Source organism: Podarcis filfolensis, assembly GCF_964270895.1.
Source record: "Podarcis filfolensis genome assembly, chromosome: 17".
Lineage (NCBI taxonomy): Eukaryota > Metazoa > Chordata > Lepidosauria > Squamata > Lacertidae > Podarcis > Podarcis filfolensis.
Window position 1 is genome coordinate 18318666 of NC_139621.1, and position 23211 is coordinate 18341876.

Genomic DNA, 23211 nt, shown 5'->3' on the forward strand with positions numbered 1-23211 from the left:
AAAAACAGTTTACAACTGCTTTAAAAGAATCATAGGTTATTTCAGGATTGGCCTTTAACAGACCTTCTAGCCATCAAATATATGGGGTGAACAGGAATGTTTTTAGATTCTTTCTAAAAGTTAGTGAGAGACTTGCTCCAGTCCAGCTTGGATGATCCAGTGTTGCTCTCCTAGGCTCATTGGACTAACTAGCTAAATATTTTAAGTAGTGCTGTATGCTCATCTCAAGCTGATATATACAACTGGAACATGGACTTGACAGAAATTTCAGTAATGGACAGCCTTTGACTCTTTTATTTAAAAATAAAAATTACATTTTCACTGCTGCCTTTAATCTCTAATTGCAATTTAACTTACTTTGTTCCATAAGATTAACAAATAGATCAAAGCCATAAAGCAGTGACAGTGACAAAGTGCTTGCCTATGGCCACCTATGCAACTGCTAGAGAGATCTGCTAACCAAATGAATGGTTTAACATAATGTTTAACATTTGTTTTATTTATATCAGCTTTTTTGAGTTTTTATTTCAGCAGACAATGACAGCCAGAAAACAACTTTTTTGCTTAGGACACACAGAAGTTTCATAAAGGGAAAATAAGTACAGGATTCTTCATAAAAAGAAAATAAGTACAGTGTTCTTTCCAAACTGCCAAAATTGGGAAATGTTCGCTGTTTACATTAACAATTCTGACTAGCACAAAGCTCCCATAATCAACTCTAATATTATATTGAACAAAAATATCATAATCCTGAATAACATTAACCCAAACTTCCAGCAAAACTAACTAGTGCATATACTTATCACAGTACTTTGAATTAGGACACTAACAGGGGCAAGAAAACTCTTTCACTAGGCAATGATGAAGAAAGGCTGTTGTTGCAAAGCATTAATATCTTCTGCCTTTAGTATCCTCTTTTACTTTCCAAAGCATAAGTTCCATACAAGCAGTTGCATCTTCACTACAGTCATGACCACCAACTAGAAAAAATAACATTCATGAATATGCATAGTATTTAAAAGATTAGAAAGTTGGCACTGAATATTTAACATTAATGGTTGTAGTAATAAACTCAAGTACCGTATTTTTCGCTCTATAAGACACACCAGACCATAAGACGCACCTAGTTTTTGGAGGAGGAAAACAAGAAAAAAAAATATTCTGAATCTCAGAAGCCAGAACAAGAGGGATCGCTGCGCAGCCTGTTCTGGCTTCTGGGATAGCTGCACAGCCTGCATTCGCTCCATAAGACGCACACACATTTCCCCTTACTTTTTAGGAGGGAAAAAGTGAGTCTCATAGAGCAAAAAATACGGTATTTGCATTTGTTTCCAAAATTACCCATTAAAAGAGCAAGTTTGAAAATTATCTTGAAGATAATGGATCGCTAAGGCAGTCTGTACACTATCTCCTCAAAGCACATTCTTTCCCTCATAAGAATTCTGGGCACTATAGTTTGCTCCTTGGAGCTGTAATTCTGGGAGGGGTAAAGTACAGTGCCCATAATTCTTTGAGGGAAAGAATGTGCAGCCAGATGGGCTGCATAATTATTGTTATTTCAAATGTGTACACAGCCTAACTGTATTGAGGGTGGATAATAGTATAGAAAAAATGTCACAGTGTTACAGAAGACACTTGAATAGGTTTCAAGGTTTCAGATTTCAGTCACACTACAATATGATCTAGATCTGTCACAGAATAGGACCTATGCTCAACTAGATCAAAAGCTGCCAACTGGCAGCTGATACTGCTGGCACTTGAAGCAATCAGACACCTTTCACTCCAAAGTATTAGTTTTGTAAGGAAAAGCAGAGGAAAGTTTACAGATGCAAGAAACAGGTAGTACACATGTCAGGGACTCAGGAGCAGGAGCACTGGGGAGAGAGGAAATGGAGAGCGAAGGGGAAGAATCCGAGGGCAGCGTAGGGGAGTATGACAGTGGCCTGAGAGATTCCATGAGCTTCTCCAGCGAATCAGAAGATTCCCAGAAGGGGGCGCCTATGGTCAGGGCAAGGGGGGTCCCAGGGGGGACGCACCAGAAACAAGGAGACAGAGGGGAACCCCAAAGGAGCAGTGGGGGATTGGGACCAGTTTCCCCACCAGAGCGTAGTGGGGGGGAAGAGTCACATGTGTCAGGGCCAGCGTCTCCTCCAGCGGGGAGAGAGAGTGAGTCAGGGCTGACCACGCCTCCAACGGAGGGGAGGTCAGTTGCAGCTAGCCCCCCCAGAGGGGGAAGCAGTGACAGCAGCAGCAGTGAAACGGTCAGGAGGAAAGTTACCGGCTGGGCGCGCGCGCCAAGTTCAAATGTACAGGCGCGGGGAACAGCAGGAGACCCGGATGGGGAACCAGCTCCTAAAGCCCGCCGGAGGGAGGGGGAAGGCTCAGGGGACTCAGCGTCAGAAGAGGCTAGAAAGGGCGAGACCCCAACGGCCAGGCGGAATCAGAGACGGAAGGAACTAAGGAAGAGGTGGAGTAAGGCTAGAATCTTAAATTGGTGTCAGGGGGGAGGAGACTCAGACGGAGCATCAGCGGTCTAACAGTTGAGACGTAGAGCTGCGCGCTGCGGCTCTGGAAGTGAAACTGAACTTCAATAAAGACTTTTGTACTTAACAAAGAAGCAGCGTTGGTCCTTTGTGAGCTGGGACCTTGGGCAGCCCTGACAACACATTTTAATGCTACATCACTTTTGGATTTTTTAAAATAAGCATTTGTATGCAAGGTTATGCCCGAACATACGTGTTCCATAACAGTAGATCATTCACTATTTAGAACTTCATGTGTGATTGGAGCTCGTCAGTTCATAAGAATTTGTTTGTGCAGCAAAATACACTTCAGGGCCTAATACTGAAAAATAGCATAGCCCGTAAAACAAGCGCTAGATAGGCTTTGAGTATCTTCTCTAGGGCTCCAAAAGGGGAAACTCAGAAGGTACAGATAGCCTTTGCCCCTCCCAATGTTGTGGGGCTCACTCCCATCATTCATCATGCTGATTGAGCTAAAGAGAGTTGTAGTACAACAGCATCTGGAGGGCCACAAGTTTCCCACTCCAGCTCTGAATCCTGAAGAAAGGCTTTTGAACTCCTGATGACTCCAGCATTACATCGTAATGGAGCAACTGTAAAGTACATGTGTGACTATATGCATTAGTTTTCTGTAACTGTAACCCCACGAGACTTAAAAAGACAACATGCATTATGTATAGGTGAATAACTCAATTCAAGAACATGTATCAATCATACAAAATACATCCAATGTTGGAGACCATCTATTTAAAACAGGTGAAGATGCTTTAATAGCACGACAGCACTGCAGGTGAGCACAGATTTATACAAACTAGACATGAAACCACTAATACTATTGCAATTTTAGCAGTGTAGCTCTTGAAAATGATGAGAGGATTGAAAGCTGTCTTCTGAGTGATATTTGTTCTAATAGTACATATTCTCTGTGCATTCTTCCACTTTCTAGCTCAACTTACGTGTAATCCCATACATCTGTAGTCTTAATTTACATTTAAGATCTTAAAATCACCGAGGAAACCAGCTAACTTAGCCTCTGCTACGGCATGCCTCTGGCCATGTCATTCAATATCACCTCAGAGACAGTTATTTTCAATGCAGTCAGTTCACACACTCAGCTTCCAGTGATCAAACAAGGCACATGACCAATCCAATCCTTTTGGGGGGAAACCTGGATCAAACTGGAAAGTCTGAGTGACAACATAGGTATTGCTTGCTTCTTGGTTCTTCTCCATTAACTGTAAAATACACTGTCATTTTCACCAGGTCTTACCATTATCTTGAATAATTCTTTGGAGATAATCAGCCATTAGATTTCTAAGTGCTCTTTTATGAGGCAGGCCTAAACGATGAGGAAAAACTACGGATGTATCCACAATCTTATTATGAAACAGCTGGAAAAGAAACAAAGCTGGATGATTCAGTGACACTTCAAACTGGATTGTGTCTTGCCTCCTAAAATATTCTTGTGGTTAAAAAACACACTATCGCTTCAGTTAAAGCTTTAAAACCCTGATGTTGGGAAAGATTGAGGGCACAAGGAGAAGGAGATGACAGAGGACGAGATGGTTGGATAGTGTTCTCGAAGCTGCCAGCATGAGTTTGACCAAACTGCGGGAGGCAGTGGAAAGACAGGAGTGCCTGGCGTGCTCTGGTCCATGGGGTCACAAAGAGTTGGATACGACTAAATGACTAAACAACAACAACAACAAAAACCGTATCACATTAACTTTTTCACATAGGGGCCTCTGAGCCACAGCAATGCCATTGGGAAGTGGTGAAAAGGCTGCAGCTACCTTGTGGCACTATTGCCATGTCTCTCCAGTAGCATAGCATTCAATGGCTGGGAAGCACTGACCATTCTGAGGGCGAGAGGGCAAGGTACTCTCACAAAGGTTTGGATTTTGGCCCAACATAGCATTTGGAAACTAGATTTGGGGGAAGGTTATAAAAGGCCTCATACTACACATCCTAGACTCTTTCCTGGCTAGCAAGCTACACAACCCATCCTCCCATTCTCTGTAACATGTTTACCATAGCAGTTCTTTCTCAGAGCATAGTTAAACTATGGAATTTGCTGCAACAATATACTGTGATGATGACTAGCTTTGCTTATTTTAAAAAATTAGTCAAATTCATCAAGTATGCAGGCACCCATCAATGGCTATTATTCATGATGACTATATGCCTGCATGTCACCTCTAAGACTTGAGGCAGTGTGCCTATGGATATCAGTTGCTGGGGAACAACAATTGGTCCATTTCAGGATATACACCTAGTGCCAAAACCTGCTGAAATCTGTAATCAAACAAGTTATGGCTTCTTTAAATTCCGATAGTCCTATCCTGTTTTATTGCAATTCATGTTAGATCTATCCCTCACCCACACCACACCAGTGAACCTGGACGCACAAAGGAGAGAGTTGTTGTCCTCATGTTCCCAGAGGCAGCGGGTTAATCACCGTGGGAAACAGAATGCTGTGCTAGATGGTATAAATCCAGCAGGGCACTTCTGTGTGCGGTATTAGACAGTACACAGAAGTTAAACCTGAACAGATTTTACGCAAAACATTTCAAATCATTTTAAATATATTACCATTCTGTATAATTTACCTTGAGAGCAAACAAATCACTCTCTAAACTATGTCCAATTAAAATTGTGTCTGCACTAAACAAGTTTAACAATATTGCCTGCACGTCCCGAATTGATGTTACAGTACTCTTCATGTCTTCTGCCGTCACTCCAGAAAACCTAAAGCAAATCAGAGTGTCAAGGGAAGTAAAACAATAGGGAGACATGAATATTTTAGAAATACCAGATTCACTTATCCCACAACTGATACAACTGAAGAGTTTTTATTTTCCTTTTGGAATGAAAAATTTGGGGAAGGAATCAGACCATGACAAAGTAATAATATTATCTGTCTATTATTCGTCTGAATCCTATTCTCTGCTGGTATTTTGCACATATTTTACCTACACTTAATTATTACTTATAAAATTCAATTAAAAAATAACAATAAGTAACTTAACTCCAGAGCCCTGATGCAATTCTTATAGAAATACTACAGCAAAAAGCAGTGATGCTATACAAGTAGCCCATGGGTTATAACATCACATTCACAGCATTCACATGCAATGCTAATCAAAAATCCTGTCTTAATGAGCCAAGTTATGCACAAGGACAGCCTCCTTCTTCTCCCTTTTATGCACGCAGCTGATCAAAGTTGGGTTTCAGCACTTAAATAATAGTTTATCATTTACACGTGAAGATTAGAATTATAATTTGTGGCTTCAAAACAACTGAAGATATTAAGCCAAACACAGCTTCATAACCTAGCTTGATTTGAAGCCATTTGCCATTACACTTAGGAAGCTACGCTCTAAGGTATGCTTAATATCTTGGGTTGATTAGAAACAATTAATTATACCTGGGTTCACATGATAAAGCATTAAAACCTGGCTTGTTCAGTTGCTCACACAAAGGGAGGAGTGAAGCAAATGCAAAGGAGCCCTATTGCACTCACATGTAGCTCATGCAGAGTCTGACCAATTCTCAGGATTTCTGGTTTACTGTTGAGTGCAAACACAGTTACTTATCTTCAAACACTTGATGTTTTGGTATTTGAATAAGACACATACCTATTATTAAAATCTATTATTTCATTATCAGGCTTAACAAACGTGTCATAGATGACATGAAGTGAAGGATCAACTACTGTCACTCTGGAGAGTTCCAATCCACGTGTTGTATAACACTAGAAGAGAAATGTGTTAAATGGAATTTTTCATAATTAAGTTTAGTTCCTGATTATGTTCTGAATAAACTGAAATGAAAACTAATGTAATTTTGAAATGGTGGAGATAGGTGAACACATCTTTGCTACTTTGCAAACATATTTTTTACATTGAAAATCATGGCAGTGCATGGTGTAGGTATATACTAGAAACTTTAAAATCTAAAAGTAACATTTTTCTCTGGGAAATTCCTAGAAATTCCTGTCAGCTATTATGATAAAAGATGTTTTCAATTCATCAGTTACCTCTTAGTAAGCTACTTGATTACCCAAAAGATTATATTGTTAATTTACAATGGAAGTTCTACGTTAATCAAGTTTTATAAGTAATTGCTTACACTGAAAGAAAAAGACACATGTAGCTGCATGTAAAAATGTGTACTTGTTTTTGCTAAATGGTTTGTATATTTCCTATACATCCTGCACTTTCTATTATCTAGAGAAGGAATGAACAAAAACAAAAAGCCACTAATATCCAACTCCCAGAGAAGGATATTGTCAGCATTACATATTTTATTTAATTTCAAAATATTTTAAGTTTTTAACCCATCCTTCATCATGTAGCAACGCCAGGGTTAGATACAATCAGAATAAAAACAATGAAAATAATTCCCGATTTCAATTCAGGAGAGCAACAAAAGCAGGTGCATTTTATGAGGCAGTTTTTCTTTCTCAAGTCAGTCTGTCCTGTCTGATCTACATTTCTCAACTGAAGAGAGTAGCATCCAGTGCCTTTTTTCAGCCAGAACTCAGTTCCAGCACCTCTCAGAAGGGCGCCACTGCCATTCTAAGAGAATAAGGGAGGCATTCAGGGTGAGTTCCAGCACCTCTTTTTCTAGAAAAATAACATCTGTCCTTAAGTTATACTGCCAGGAAAACACAATTGTACTTTAAATTGCATTTTTTTAAAGGATCCTAACTTAGCATACCATTTCACAATCTAACGCAAATACACCATGATTTCCATCAAGTGGAGGTGGTTTGATGAAAGTCTTCACAAAGCCATCTATATTTTCTTTTCTGCCATCATGAACATGGAGCTACAAAGCACCAAGGAATATTCAAATTAGTCTGAGAAGTGACATATTTTCAGTAACTTTTAATTAAGTTATCATACCATTTCCAACTTCCCTTTTCTGGAAATTCACCTTAGAAATTTACTAAGTATCTTTTGGAAATTTATACACTATTTTGTCAAGCACTTGATTATTGGTTAAAGAATGTTAAAGAATATGAAGTTGAAATCCTCAGCGTTCATTATTTGTCTTTTAAATTTTAAATGCTACTTCTTCATGCATTTCAAATGTTCATTTTCCCCACACAGTAACCAAGATGAGGGAGGCAAAAACATTCAATAGAAGACTAAACCTTAATACAGAAAGCAAAACAATTACAGCATCTGCCACTGTCCATCAAGATACAGCTTGTTTTAATATCAGGACCAAGTCCCAGAAAGTGTAAACTAAAGTGTCCCTTAGCATGTTCAACACTAATTTATTACATATCTGCTTTTCTCTCACAAATTTAGATTTAAGGAAATGAGGCAGGCTTGAGCCCCAACACTTTTTTAGAACCAGTCCCATCTTGTTTTCTAGCATATTATGATATCATGAGAACAGAATTCCCCAAAACAAATTAAAAATCTACCCCTATTCTCTGCATCGCAGGGTGTATGTGTCAAATGTTGCCAAGGACCACACAAAAAAGACATCAAGGGCTCCATGTGGCCCATGAGCTGCACATTGGACCACCCTGCTCTACACAAAAGAGGAGGGTTGGAGCTTCTTGAAGGAAACTTGGTCACCTATTTTGCTCTAGTTCTGCTAAGATAACAAGACTAACAGAATAGCTGTATCTGGAATTCAAGAGATTTTAAAACACTTTTGTCTTTCATGCTTGACCCCTGTCAATCACTCTCTATGTAGACAGCCAATCAGTGGCTATAGGCAGATTGCTGCAAGCAAAAGCTAAAACAAAATCCTGAGAAATATATGTGCTGTGAAAAGTTTGAGTATACACAAAAAATATCAGGTGTTATAACAATAATTAAACAACAAACCAACACCAGAACTGGCTTATGAATATAAAGAATAATTTTACTAGAATGAGTATAAAACCTCATAAACCAACAAGACAATGAACAAACTAAAGTGCAAAGTGCATAACCAAGCCTGGAGATACTAAAAAACATAAAATGTGGCAGCGTCTCTCTCGTTGCTATACTGGTTATGTATGCGATAAGAATGTCTTAACACATGGTTCACTCAAGACAAAAGGTACTCACAGGAACAGTTATTAAACCGTGTTGAGTGATTAGCATTATGGACTGATGAAGCTTGCTACGAAACCTGGATAATATCCAGAGAACAGGTCTCATCTTTGTTGTTGTTGTTGTTTAGTCGTTTAGTCGTGTCTGACTCTTCGTGACTCCATGAACCAGAGAACGCCAGGCACCTCTGTCCTCCACTGCCTCCCGCAGTTTGGTCAAACTCATGCTGGTAACCTCGAAAACACTATCCAACCATCTCGTCCTCTGTCGCCCCCTTCTCCTTGTGCCCTCCATCTTTCCCAACATCAGGGTCTTCTCCAGGGAGTCTTCTCTTCTCATGAGGTAGCCAAAGTACTGGAGCCTCAGCTTCAGGATCTGTCCTTCCAGTGAGCACTCAGGGCTGATTTCCTTCAGAATGGAGAGGTTTGATCTTCTTGCAGTCCATGGGACTCTCAAGAGTCTCCTCCAGCACCATAATTCAAAAGCATCAATTCTTCGGCGATCAGCCTTCTTTATGGTCCAGCTCTCACTTCCATACATCACTACTGGGAAAACCATAGCTTTAACTATACGAACCTTTGTTGGCAAGGTGATGTCTCTACTTCTCAAGATGCTGTCTAGGCCTGTCATTGCCCTTCTCCCAAGAAGCAGGCGTCTTTTAATTTTGTGACTGCTGTCACCATCTGCAGTGATCATGGAGCCCAAGAAAGTAAAATCTCTCACTGCCTCCATTTCTTCTCCTTCTATTTGCCAGGAGGTGATGGGACGAGTGACCATGATCTTTGTTTTTTTGATGTTGAGCTTCAGACCATATTTTGCGCTCTCCTCTTTCACCCTCATTAAAAGGTTCTTTAATTCCTCCTCACTTTCTGCCATCAAGGTTGTGTCATCTGCATATCTGAGGTTGTTGATATTTCTTCCGGCAATCTTAATTCCGGCTAGGGATTCATCCAGCCCAGCCTTTCGCATGATGAATTCTGCATATAAGTTAAATAAGCAGGGAGACAAAATACAGCCTTGTCGTACTCCTTTCCCAATTTTGAACCAATCAGTTGTTCCATATCCAGTTCTAACTGTAGCTTCTTGTCCCACATAGAGATTTCTCAGGAGACAGGCACTCCCATTTCTTTAAGAACTTGCCAGTTTGCCGTGGTCGACACAGTCAAAGGCTTTTGCATAGTCAATGAAGAAGTAGATGTCTTTCTGGAACTCTCTAGCTTTCTCCATAATCCAGAGCATGTTTGCAATTTGGTCTCTGGTTCCTCTGCCTCTTCTAAATCCAGCTTGCACTTCTGGGAGTTCTCGGTCCACATACTGCTTAAGCCAGCCTTGTAGAATTTTAAGCATAACCTTGCTAGCGTGTGAAATGAGTGCAATTGTGCGGTAGTTGGAGCATTCTTTGGCACTGCCCTTCTTTGGGATTGGGATGTAGACTGATCTTCTCCAATCTTCTGGCCACTGCTGAGTTTTCCAACAATTTTACTAGAATGAGTGTAAAACCTCATAAACCAACAAGACAATGAACAAAGTAAAATGCAAAGTGTGTAACCAAGCCTGGAGATACTCATAAACATAAAATGTGGCAGATGGAACAAATACAGTGGTACCTCGGGTTAAGTACTTAATTTGTTCCGGAGGTCTGTTCTTAACCTGAAACTGTTCTTAACCTGAAGCACCACTTTAGCTAATGGGGCCTCCTGCTGCTGCTACTGCTGCACCGCCGGAGCACAATTTCTGTTCTCATCCTGAAGCAAAGTTCTTAACCCGAGGTACTATTTCTGGGTTAGCGGAGTCTGTAACCTGAAGCGTATGTAACCCAAGGTACCACTGTAGTCATTCACTGGAAGCACAAAGCCACAAACGTGGGAGCAGCTGCCAGAAAGCGTTCTTCACGTAGCTGTTAGCTGGAAGTGCAAAGCCAAATGATCAATTGAAGCCAAGTAGATGAGACCTCATCATATACACTATCTCCAGGCTTGGTTACACACTTTGCATTTTACTTTGTTCATTGTCTTGTTGGTTTATGAGGTTTTACACTCATTCTAGTAAAATTGTTGTTTATATTCATAAGCCAGTTCTGGTGTTGTTGGTTTGTTGTGAAAAGTTTGAGAACAGCAACTGGAGAGTACTCTCACCTTTGCAACCTGGCATCCAGGAGATCCTACCACTCCTTCACAACAACTGTAACGTGTTTCCAAACCACCCGGAACTGTTACAGGGTAAGTAATAGGAAGCAGATGAGTAATTTCAAATCAACCCTTATCCAAAAAATTAAAATTTTGATCGATTGCACTTTGAACTATCAGTTTTCTTCTTACACTGACTTGGTTCACACATCACAACCAAATAATCAAAATAAACAATGGTTTAATGTGAACAAACAAGTTGATGCACACTGCTGAAATCGCAAACATTTTTTCCCTTCACTGCTGTCAGGAAACGTACCATAGTCTGCCTTTTTCATGTAGTTCAACCCTGGGCTCATTGTTAGTTTCCCCTAAACATAACACAAGCAGAAGCCAAGAACAAAACCTTGGTTTTGGATCATGGTTTGTTTGGAGAAAGAAACTACAACCCCAGGTTTTGAGAACACAACAGTCTGTTTCCTGGCAGCAGTAATACCAAGGGATGTGTGAAGCGCCCATAATTTTAGCCACATACACCAATACACTTTATTTTAAATATGCAAACCAGAACACTAAGGGAGTAGCTCTGCTTAAAAAAAATATCAGTTTAACAAAACCAAGTTGAATTCCAAGGATCAAATATACATGCATTGAAGAAAGGGATACTGAATTGGATTTCCAACTATCCAATGAAATTATAGTTTTATTACAAATGTGTGTCAGTTTCTCTCAAGATTGTAGCTAAACTGAGAATACGAAATGACAACCTTATCACCCATCATGTATTTTACTAAAAAGAGCAGGAAAATGAAAGTGAGGTACTGTACAAAGTCAAGCATAAATAGCTGAATATAACTTATTAGTTTTAACTACACTACCTACATGGGCTCTTTTGGGGTTGGTGACAGTCCTGGCATGCTAAACCACCATTTAGGAAAGTTGGAACAAACATCAGATCTGGATGTTCCTCCCTCAGATGCCAACTTTGGTTTAATTTAATCACCATCACAGCATCAGTTTTGTTAGATCTGAAATGGGGCACTGTGTTGTGATGTTGGTTTACTAAGCATAATATTAAAATCAATTCCAGTTTAAGATCCTGGCTACTAAAATACTAAGTCACAGTTCTCTGTATTGTTATATATTGAAACAAGCATGAAAAAACATGTGTGACAGGAAGTGGTGAGAAGAACACAGACCCAATGTTTGCTCCTTGCTTAATAACATTATACCACAAATTAGTGCAAAGTCTGTATCTAATGGTAAGTGATTGGTGGCTTAATAAGGAAAAATGCAAGCAAAACTATTTTTAACCCTTTCATTGTTAATCAAAATTTAACTTGCTGGCCCTACTTCAGTGGACATTACCTGAGTAGTCTCAATCTCACCGGCATGTCCAGCATATGTCTGGGGAGACAGGAGTTTATCCTTACCTTTATGTCTTAATACTCTACCAGAATGGTAGCTGCATTCTTCTTTCCGAACATGCCTTCCTGATGAAGTTACAGTATATATTTCTCCGCATCGACAACAAATTCTTCTGGAAGCTGTAACCAGTAACACAATCCAGTAGTAAGCCAGAATTGAGACCTGCAAGATGCTCATCTGCACTTACCCCCAGAAACCATTTTAATCACCAGAGACAACTGCAAAAAATCTAATGAATTTGGTTCTCATTCACATTACCAAGCAGCAGAATTGCTACTACTAGCGTAATTACTGATTAAAATAGTAAAGCTTTGGTAGGAGTAATTCAGATATATTCCAATTATGCATGGAACAGATGGATAATCACCCAAACAATATTAATTAAGTTGTTAAATTGATAGATCAGGAGCAGAAAAAATACAGTTATTCTTCAAGCTTTATTAACCAGGATGACTTGATTCACAGTACTGGCAATGAGTGACACTTACAAGCATTTTATTGTAGCACATTGTGGATGAAATCTTATGTTGGAAAGCATTTTTTGAACAATATAGGAATATTTTTCTGATGGGTTTCAGTTTTTCATTCCATTCTCACTTACTCACAGTCAGATAAAGCTGCTTTTATGGAGCCACTGCATAGTACAGCACTGCCAGGTTTCTCAGGATTTGGTTCAGAGAAGCCATTTTCCTTCAACTGTTCATCAGTCAAAGCATATTCTTTTAGAAGTTTATAGAGAGTAATTCCTGTAAAATCTTAATCACCCCAACAAAACAGTTAAAAAACTCTGAAGAGCTGTCATTCAGGCATTATAACTGTCAGAATTATTTTCAGATTCAACTTATAGGTAGTCAGTAGCAGCTAGTTTTTCTTTGGTTAAGTTTATATATGCTGTGAAACTTTACAAATTCATCCTAAATATATGCCTTTTGTCATAGCATTTATTAAATTTATATACAACCTTTCATTCAAAGATCTCAGCACAGTTCACAGCATAAAAATACAAATAAGAAAAATACATAATAAAAACAAGAATAAAAACATTTTGAAAGCACTGAATTTTTTTCATTACTTTTCATTTTCATTATAAGCAAGTAATCAAAGAGTATTAGAACTAGAAAAAAGTAGCTTTTTATATTATAAGTACTTCAGTCGTGAAAGAATTTTTATACTTTGTGCAAATTTTTCAAAATACAGTAATAGTTTTATTTTACCATTTTTTTCTTCTTTTCTAAAGCCAGTTGAAGTAGTGCGTTTATTGTCTGAAGGCTGGCCTATACAAAATAAAATCACAGATGTCTCACATTGTTAATGTGAACTTATTTCTACAAACAAACATTGTATGTAATCTAAATGTACTTAGAAGAGAAATAAAATTGGTCCATTGTAACTACCAGTTTTCCCTTCCCACGTCACTGGAACTTACCATCTGCTGACACACTGCTATGATCCCTCAATTTTTTAAGCTTGTTCACAGCTATGTTCAAGTATATATTTTTACTACCACAACGGTCATATATTGCTTTTTCTTCTTTCAATGCCTACATTAAAAAGAAAAGTGTGTATGATATATACTGTAAATTGCACATCACCCTGTACTCCCCCCCCTCCCCGCAATGGAACAGAGTATGTAATGGGGAAGAGCATCCAAACAAATAATAATAATAATAATAGTAATAATATGCTGCCCTTCTGACTGGGTTGCCTCAGCCACTCTGAGCTGCTCCCAACAGAGTATTAAAAACACGATAAAACATCAAACATTAACAACTTCCCTAAACAGGGCTGCCTTCGGATGTCCTTTTTAGTGGTTCTGTTTTTATATGTAAGCGACTTTAAGTCCTATCAGGGGGAAAGGCAGGATATAAATAGATATATAATAATATAATATTTATATCCTGCCTTTCCCCCTGATATATATAGAAAGAAAAATTGGTATTTAAAGTTCAGTGGCCACAACTCAAGAGATCATTTTCAGTTGCACCAGACAATTTAATGTTTTCATTCCGTCCATCACAAACTGCTTTTAAAGGTCTTCTGGTTTTCATCGGTGGCTTTCTGGCTTTCTGTGTGGCACTGCTGTGTGTGCTTGTATGCAGTTTGAGAAACAAGTTCAACACTCCACTAGTGATGTACTGTAAATAGTCCTATAGTTTTGCACCGCATTAAGTGTTTAACTGTGATGGTCTCACAATAGATTCAGAGATAAGTACAATCACCATATCCGCTTCAATTTAAATTCAGAATTTATTTTAAATCAGATTCTTTTTTAAAATCAATTATTTTCATTCAAGAAGATTGTGTTAGTTGATTTCCTGGTATCTCCAATTTAAGTTTCTTTTGTTAAATATGCAGTAACAATTTAATAATATATAATGAGCGTTCTATTCTTAGCCTTTTTATTACTAAGGAATGTTTATTTTTCAAATACTGTTTGGAAATAGGAATATTGATGGGTGACAAATACATTTAGTAAAGTAATTAAATATTAAGAATGAACTTTTACTTTTTAGGACAAATCCATAATGAATACAGAAAGTCCCCATCATTCTGCCCTGGCTGCACACTGGGAGCAGCGAGGAATGGAGCTGCATTGCTGGCGGCCTTTCCCCTTCCTCGCCGGCCTCGGGGGAGAGGATGGAGGAATACGCGCTGGGCGGGTGCCACTTTGCCGCGCTCCTGGCTGCATATTGTCAAGTCGCGAATATAAGCCACGTTTTTTAATTTTTCACGGTTTGAATTTGGGGGGAAATTGAGGCTTATATTCAGGCCAATATGGTACCAGTTAACACTGCAATCGTATGTATGTTCACCTAGAAACAAGTCCGATTATGGTCAAAGGAACTTTCACCCCAGTAAATAGGTTTAGGATTGCAGCCTAAAACTGCAGTACACTGCAGGCTTCATTGGGAGCAAAAGTCCAACCAAAATAAATGGCATTTACTCTTGAGTATACACACACAGGATCACAATGTATGTTATGTTTGCAACAAAGCACTCAGCACTTATTTCACATATCCACAATTCATATAACTGTCATAAAAAATAAATTACATTGGTTTTTAAAACTACTGCAGACCTTGTCAAAAGCTTCATTGACTGTTGCACAAACTTTCAAGAATTCTTCCAAAAAAAAATTGACATATCGTTGCCTTGTGTCATGTGGTACTTTGGATCCCAGCTCGGCAATCACAGGAGGCCTTCTCCGACTTGATGGCTGAAATGTTAACTTATATTTAACTTACTACGTGCATGAATTGAAATAACGTTCCTAAACTTATTGAAAGGTATTGTTTTGGGTAAAAGAAAAGGATTCTAAATCACTGAAAAGACTTTTGAACAAATACCTTATTATATAGCTACAAACTCTTCTCCCTCAAATCCTATCCCCAAAATTGCAAGAGTATGGCAAAGTCAGAATATTTTTCAACAGCAAACTGCCTCTCTAAATATACTGTTTTGTGGTGGTTTGTTAACACTTTAAATCCCATTGGCTGCATTCCCTCTTTGCCAGCCCATCAAGGTCAGCAGGGCCAAAAATGAGTCCTGGCCTACTCACACACACATGCAAACATACAACCACCCACCCACCCATTGACCTGGCTCAAATTCGAATGAAATCATAGTTAAAATAAGCACTGTTTACTATTGGGTCACAGCACAGAGGAATGGAGGATTATCCCTACACAGATAAACAACCTACATACCAAAAATGTTCATACTAGAATTAGGCTTGAACACAGTCTTCAATTTATGTCAAAGTCTAAACAACACATTGCAGTGAAGAGAAGGGGCTGTAGACTGGATGGGAAGGCCCTATTGGTCACCTTCAACCTACAAACCACCTCTGTTTTACTGCATTGATTTTTAAGTTTAAAAAATACTAAACCCAGAAGCCTTTTACTCTATTTTAACACAAAGGAAAATATGAAATACCTTAATTGGCATGGGAGTATTTTTTTTTACAGGATAATTGGGAAGTCTACATGGCACTGATGTTAATGCATTTCCAGGAAGTAGTACATTCACTTGGCCAGTGCTTGTTCCAACAGGCTGAACTTCAAACACATTTAAACAAACTGAAATAGACAAATATTGTGTAGTTTGAAGCTTCATTTGTAAATGCACTTCACATAGCCAAACTATCTTCTTAAACTTTATCTGGAAGCTGAATGATTACAGTAAATGCCAGAGTGACCATTAAGGCAGTCACATGGGATGAACAGCTTTTGTGTGCTGACCATTCCTTGCCACAGGTATGACAGACAATACGACTTGTCATGTGATCACCTGAGCTCGCTGAAGGTTTCATGCTGCTGGTTGATAATACCAGCCTTCCAACAGCTTGCTGAATATGTGTACTGGCATTTATTTTACATATAACAGCAATTACTGGTACATAAAGCAATATATCCCAAAACCATCCCTTAAAAAAGGTAAAGGGACCCCTGACCATTAGGTCCAGTCATGGCCGACTCTGGGGTTGCGGCGTTCATCTTGCTTTATTGGCCGAGGGAGCCGGCGTACAGCTTCCGGGTCATGTGACCAGCATGACTAAGCCGCTTCTGGTGAACCAGAGCAGCGCACGGAAACGCCGTTTACTCCCCTGCCGGAGCAGTACCTATTTATCTACTTGCACTTTGATGTGCTTTCGAACTGCTAGGTTGGCAGGAGCAGGGACCGAGCAACGGGAGCTCATCCCTTACACATCACTAATTCTATCAGAGACACTAGGGGGGAAAACCAATCCAGTTCTGCTTTGGAGAAAACAGGTATTGTAAGATGCAATGGCTGTGATACAGGCTGTGTACAATGTAGCCTTTGAAATGCACAGGGGTCATTTTTCCACAGGGCGCTTTTGTACAGTGGTTACCAATTGTGCACCCCTTCTTGCAATCACCTCATTTAAAGTCACAGATACCATCTGTATTGTCTATACACACAGGTGGGCATGTTTTCAAATAGCGTGGAACAGTGTTCTATTCCCTTTCCCCTTCATGGCTAGGGCTGATGTGAATTGTTGAAAACATCTGGAGGACACCACATTTGTCTCTCACAGATTCTAAGCTATCAATGCATGGACACTGGCTGTTTTGATGAAACCTGATCTGAATCAGAAACCTAGGAACAATCAACTACTCATTCTCCACATACCCTGCTGTTGGTTTCTTGGTCTGGGGGACTGGGAAGCAAATTAAAGCTACCGTATTTTTCGCCCTATAGGACGCACCGGCCCATAGGACGCACTTATTCTTTTTTTGGGGGGGGAAATAAAGGAAAAAAATTATTTCCCCCACCCCCCGAGCCCCAAAGAGCAAAGAAGCCATAACAGCGAGCGGGATGGATCCCGCTCGCTGTCCTGGCTTTGTTTTTAGCCTCTGCGCTGGGGGTCTAGGAGCGAAGGCGAGGTTGCGCAACCTCACCATCACTCCCGGAGCTTGCGGGGCTGGGGGCGGGGGAAGCCCGAGCTTCCCGTCCCCAGAACGGGTCTGGGAGCGATGGCAAGGTTGTGCAACCTCGCCATCACTCCCGGAGCTTGCTTGCGGGGCGGGGGGCGGGGGAAGCCCGAGCTTCCCCCGTCCCCAGCCCCCAGAATGGGTCCGGGAACGATGGCGAGGTTTTGCAACCTCGCCATCGCTCCCGGCGCTTGCTTGCGTCGCTGGGAGCTGGGGAAGCCGGAGCTTCCCCCGTCCCCAGAACGGGTCCGGGAGCGATGGCAAGGTTGGGCAACCTTGCCATCGCTCCCGGAGCTTGATTGCGGGGCTGGAGGCGGGGGAAGCCCGAGCTTCCCCCGTCCCCAGAACAGGTCCGGGAGCGATGGCAAGGTTGTGCAACCTCGCCATCGCTCCCGGAGCTTGCTTGCATCGCTGGGAGCTGGGGAAGCCCGAGCTTCCCCCGTCCCCAGCCCCCAGAACAGGCTGTTGCCTGCAAGCCTTGCAAGCCCAGGGGGAACCCCCCCGGGCGCGCAAGGCTTGCGGACACCTGCGCGAAGCACGGGGCGTCCTCCGGAGGAAGCCCCGTGCTTCGGGCTGCAGGCTGCCGCCCGCAAGCCTTGTGAGCCCGCTGGAACTCCCGCCGGGCTCGCAAAGGCTTGCGGATAACTTCCTGAAGCCTGGAGAGGGAGAGGGGTCGGTTCGCACCGACGCCTCTCTCTCTCCGTGCTTCAGCAAAAGCCTGCATTCACCCCATAGGACGCACACACATTTCCCCTTCATTTTTGAAGGGGAAAAAGTGCGTCCTATAGGGCGAAAAATACGGTAAGTTTTATGAGATCTTGTTTTAACTCACACAAACCCTCATATGAAACTCAACAAATATCAAAAGTGTAATATACTACTTAGTCATACCTATGGGGCCCATGCTTTGAATCTGAGTAGCTGGTATTACTGATGCAGTTCTCTTTGGGCCGCAAGTTGCAGCAACAAAAGCTTGACCACTTTTAACAGCAGTTGTTATTTGTGTTGCTTGTTGCTGTGCTTGCAGTATTCTGGAATGACAGGTCCGCTGTGGAAGAGGTGCTTTTAAAGGCACAATTATTTCTTTAGTGGTATTAACCTGGTGAGTATTGAAGAATGAACAATTTCTAAATTCAGTAAGTGCAATACTGTATTTACTACCCTAAAGTAAAGTTACACCCCAAGACTGTAAAGCAGTATTTCCATCTCTTCATAAAGATAAATGGTCAAACAGTTGGGTCACTATTTCAGTTACTATCAATGCCATTCTGTTGAAAGTAGAGCACCTTGTATCAGAAAACGGTTTGTCCATTAGCAATTTGGACCTGTTCACCAATGTATCATTTGATATTTTGTCACTTGGCATCTTAGTGTTTGGTGGCTCTTAACTTTAAGGTGATATGCAAACTGTATCTACAATCTATTGATGAAACAAACACAAATTAAGTCAACATTTGAAATTGTAGTAAAGAGAGGAAAATGCAGACATGAAAATGCAACTTAAAACCTGCCTGACAGGTTTAACATGCTTTAACAGACAAAATGTTAGTATCTCATTTAAGATATTAAGAACTGTTTCCCACACCATGGACTGTATCTGATGATACTCCTACTCACAGTAGACCCATTGAAATTAATTAACATGACTAAGTTAGGTCCGTGAATTTCAATAGGTTGACACCACTTATTTGCCATTAACCTATATCCATGTTTACATAATGAAATAGTATCAAATATTTCCCCAAACTGCTAGATTGAAACTCACACCAAATTTTGCAGTGTGTGCAATTCTTCTCTTCTGTCCAGGAAGCATACTTGTCTTCAAATCTGACTCTACGTCTGTTTGTACTGCAAGGGCCTGCTTTTTTTAAAGAAAGGAAAATAGCCATACACAAACTGCAAAAACTATCAAGATTGTTGTTTCTAAATTATAAAATTACAACAAATTACGGTTTGTTTTCATGATACTGCAGTTCTGTAATGAACTCTGGCTTCCTGAAACTTAAAAAAAGACTTTCAGAGGATGGAAATCCAAAGGCAATCTTTAATATTACAAAAAACCTTCGTTTAACAAAAAAGTACTACTTTTCCCCCTAGCTATTAGCTGGAATTTTATCATCTGTTAATTCCAGATCCTCACCAAGTGAATATGCATTGATACACCAAAAAAAAAGTGCTGAATGGTCAGAAAAAAGATTAAATAGAAAACAATTTGTGTCTGCCTTTACAAGGAGGAAGGAATAAACTGAGAAAAGCAAAATTACCTGCTTTGCTAATCTTTCCTTTTGTGCTTCATGTTCAACATACTCATTGAAGATTCTCCGACATTCTTCCATAGTATCATCTGATTCAGAAAGTTCATTATCCTCTTCAACGTCATCTTCTTCGGAAGAGTCTAATACTATTATCTCATTTTCTTTGGCATCCTTTTTCATAGTTTTATCAGTACAATTTTCGCCAGTTTTTTCAACGAATGTGTCCTCACTCAAAACTGGAACACAGCTTTGTTTAATAGGCAATGCATTGCTTTTTCCATGTAGCTGAATACTCCATTTTCCAAAAGGTACTGGATCTTTTTTAGAGCTTTCTTGTAGGGCTGTAACTTTATCTTTTGTACTACCTCTAGAATATAGGTTAGTCTGAGTTTTGTTTTTCAGCAAAGTTTTATGATTACTAACCTCCTCAGTCATATTGCATGCTTTAACAGAAATAACATTCAGTGACTCCTCCTTCAAGATTTCTTTGTTCATTTCAAACTTCATCTGAGGAGATACATTATTGCCTTTAGTAGCAGGGTAATATTTTGTCCGAAGTTTGCTTCCTACACTCAAAGCACTCGCTTTGACATCTGCTAAATAAGCACTTTCTGCTGCTGAAATTTTTATTTTACTTTTATTTCCATCACTTTGATTAACACTATGCAGGCCAAGAGTGATGACTTCTGATCTTTCTCCCTCTAAATTTTTTAAAATATCTGATGTTCCAGAGTTCTGAACAGTTTCTAAATTAGCTCCAAAACTCATCTCATTTACTTCCCTATTCCACTTTTTATAGGTCTTGCTTATTCTTGGTTTCTTTGATACATTCATTGGTGGGGCATCTATTATAAGCATATCATCATCTGATTCCTGGAGTTTTATTGGTGAAGAACTTACTGATCTCTTCCTTGGGGATCTGAATCTATTTTCACCTGGAAAAGTTTTTATAGATGCTTGTAAATCTCTACAATGAGAGATTTTAAAATGTTTAGAGTGGCATGTGCCATTTTTATCTACTTCCTTCAAAGAAGACCCGAGACCTGCAGAATAATTGAGTAATGGGTCATATTCAAGATCAGTAGCTGGACAGCTATGGTCAAGACTATATTTACTGGACCTTTTAGATTCTTTTGAGATTGAAATGGCATTATTTTTTACTTCTACAGGACTACTACAGGCATCACCTTCATCAGAGAAAGATTTATTTCCTTTGTTGTGATTTGTTGCAAGAATCACATTATTTTTGAAATCTTGCACCCAGTCATAACAGAATAGTTTCTTCTGCTCTTCAACTTCAGTCTTGAGTGATTGAATTGCTTTGTTGATCATTTCTAATTCTTGGATATTTTTATCAAGACCTGTTGATTAGAAGAAAGTTTTATAAATACCATAGCCTTAGGTTATACACTAATATTTCAATTATATGTAAACAGAGCATTAAAGAATACAATTACAGAACTTAGCCCGAACTCTTAGTTCTGTCATCAACTATTTTTGAAGGGCATTGGAATAATTTATTCCTTTAAAGCAACACACGATACAAAACCCCAGCACATCTAAACCATGTGCGTTGTCTCTAAGAATTACTCAACAAAGACACTGCAAAGGAGCCAAAGTGAATGCATTTTAGGGGTGCCTAAAGAAACCATATCCCAAATCACCTGAAAAATAATGCCATGGCAACACAGGAAAATAGAAATAAGAACTACCAAAAAAAGGTAAAAAGACTGTTAACACAACACCAGAGCCGGATTTAGGTTTGATGAGGCCCTAAGCTACTGAAGGTAATTTTTATATCCAGCTGTCCTTTGTCAACAACAAATTGTCACTTTTTTGTTGTTGTTGAATATATGCTATATGGTAATTTATGGACCTATAAGTATCTAAAGCCATTTGCAAATGCAGAATGTAGGCACCCTATATACAGGAATGAGCAAACCAGTGATATTTTAGGGAGACGGCTAGCAGGCAGGGCCCATGACTTACATCATAGGAGCCTACACTACACAAAACACTGCTGCTGTGTGTAAGTTTTATTTGTTTTTTATCTTATATTTTGGAAATGTACATCCAGTTGTTGTTTTTTTTCCCTTTAAATGTTTTGGGGTCCTAGATAGCTTGCTTAGTTTACACGTAAATCCGGAACTGCACAACACAGATGCCGGTAATTAAAAAGGGCCTATTTTCAATCTCATTTCTCTGAACGCGGAGACACAAAGCAAGGAATATCACTTTTTAAAAGCCTTGATATTTTATCCGGCTCGTGGGGAAGAGGCTCCAGCTCGGGGAAAATTTTGTGGGGAAAAGGCGGGAACGCGCGGTCGGGCGTGAGGGGACCCGGAGGCGTGAAGTAAAATGCGCGTTTAAGGCCCGCCGTCCACACGCGCCAGCGGCTGCTCGCCTCCCTCACCCTGCGCGGAAGAGCCGCTCAGGGGCCGCGGCTGAGGGACCGGCGGCTCCCCTTGAAGGCGGCGCCGGCGCGGAAGGGCCTCGTGTCTGTACTGGCAGTGGGGCCGCCGGCACCCGCGGGCGTCGAAGGGGCAAGGGAGGCTCCTAAAGAAACCCGCCGAGGGGAGCATCCCGCCTTTTCCCGCCTCCCCCCACGCCGCCGGAGAAAAGCGGCGAAGCCTCGGTCACGCGCGAAACCGTTGGAGGGGGCGGGGCGAGGCCACGCGCCGCTGCTACTGAAGCCCCGCCCCTTTTCTTGCTTGCTTGCTGCTTCTCCTCCCGCCCTCATTCCGCAAAGGTGCCTCCTTATATTTAAATGAAGAGAAAAACGACAGCCCCACCCACTTTCGGGGCGTGGCTTTCGCAACGGTGTTTAACGGTCCCCCGAGAGCGGTTAAGGCACGTTGCTTCTGATTAAGCCTGCCTGAGGTAGCAGGCCCCCCGCGCATGCGCCCTGCTGGATTTATTCAGGCTGGGCGTTTCTGTCAAGGGTCTCGATTCCTTGTTTTTGGTGCTGTGTTGTCCTATATAGCTTGGGATTTGTGGTTGGCTAGAGGTGCTGGGAGTTGTAGTTTGCTTTCGTTCTGGGTAATGTCAGGGCAGGCCTCTTTGGTCAGGGAAAAATAAAGGACATAATATGAGACCCCCCTAAATACATAATGTGGGGTAATCTGCCTTGTATAGCTAACGTGCTTCTATCTAATTAATGCATGAAGGAGTTAACACCATAGAGTAAGCTGTCCTGCCAGGCTTACCTGTGCTCTGACATACCAGGTGTAAAACATGGCTTCCCCAAAAAAATACTGGTAAGTGTAGCATGTTTAGGGTGCTGAGAGTTTTTAGGAAATCCTATTTCCCTCACAGAGCCACAATTCCCAGAGTTCGCTGGGAAGAGAGATTGTTAAACCCCT

The 23211-nt window shown here is 40.6% G+C and overlaps 1 protein-coding gene across 3 annotated transcripts; it reads right to left on the reverse strand.

Annotated features, from left to right (window-relative positions):
• Positions 1 to 478: 478 nt before the first annotated feature.
• On the reverse strand, positions 479 to 22566 carry LOC310752509 (RNA exonuclease 1 homolog). Of its 3 annotated transcripts, none has more exons than XM_083592961.1 (16): positions 22263 to 22566; positions 19859 to 21210; positions 19360 to 19452; positions 18486 to 18693; positions 16075 to 16217; positions 15218 to 15355; positions 13565 to 13679; positions 13353 to 13412; positions 12744 to 12893; positions 12144 to 12257; positions 10720 to 10793; positions 7245 to 7355; positions 6161 to 6276; positions 5132 to 5270; positions 3793 to 3913; positions 479 to 980 (listed from the first exon to the last, which is right to left on the reverse strand). In XM_083592961.1, exons 1-16 carry the CDS (start codon positions 22429 to 22431, stop codon positions 889 to 891), a joined length of 3195 nt encoding a protein of 1064 aa, XP_083449087.1. In that variant the 5' UTR covers positions 22432 to 22566; the 3' UTR covers positions 479 to 888. The 3 variants fall into 3 exon arrangements, 2 of the variants coding, with proteins under 2 accessions (XP_083449087.1, XP_083449086.1); XM_083592960.1 differs by having other exon boundaries at positions 19360 to 19455; XR_014542978.1 differs by lacking the exons at positions 479 to 980; positions 6161 to 6276 and having other exon boundaries at positions 19360 to 19455.
• Positions 22567 to 23211: the final 645 nt, after the last annotated feature.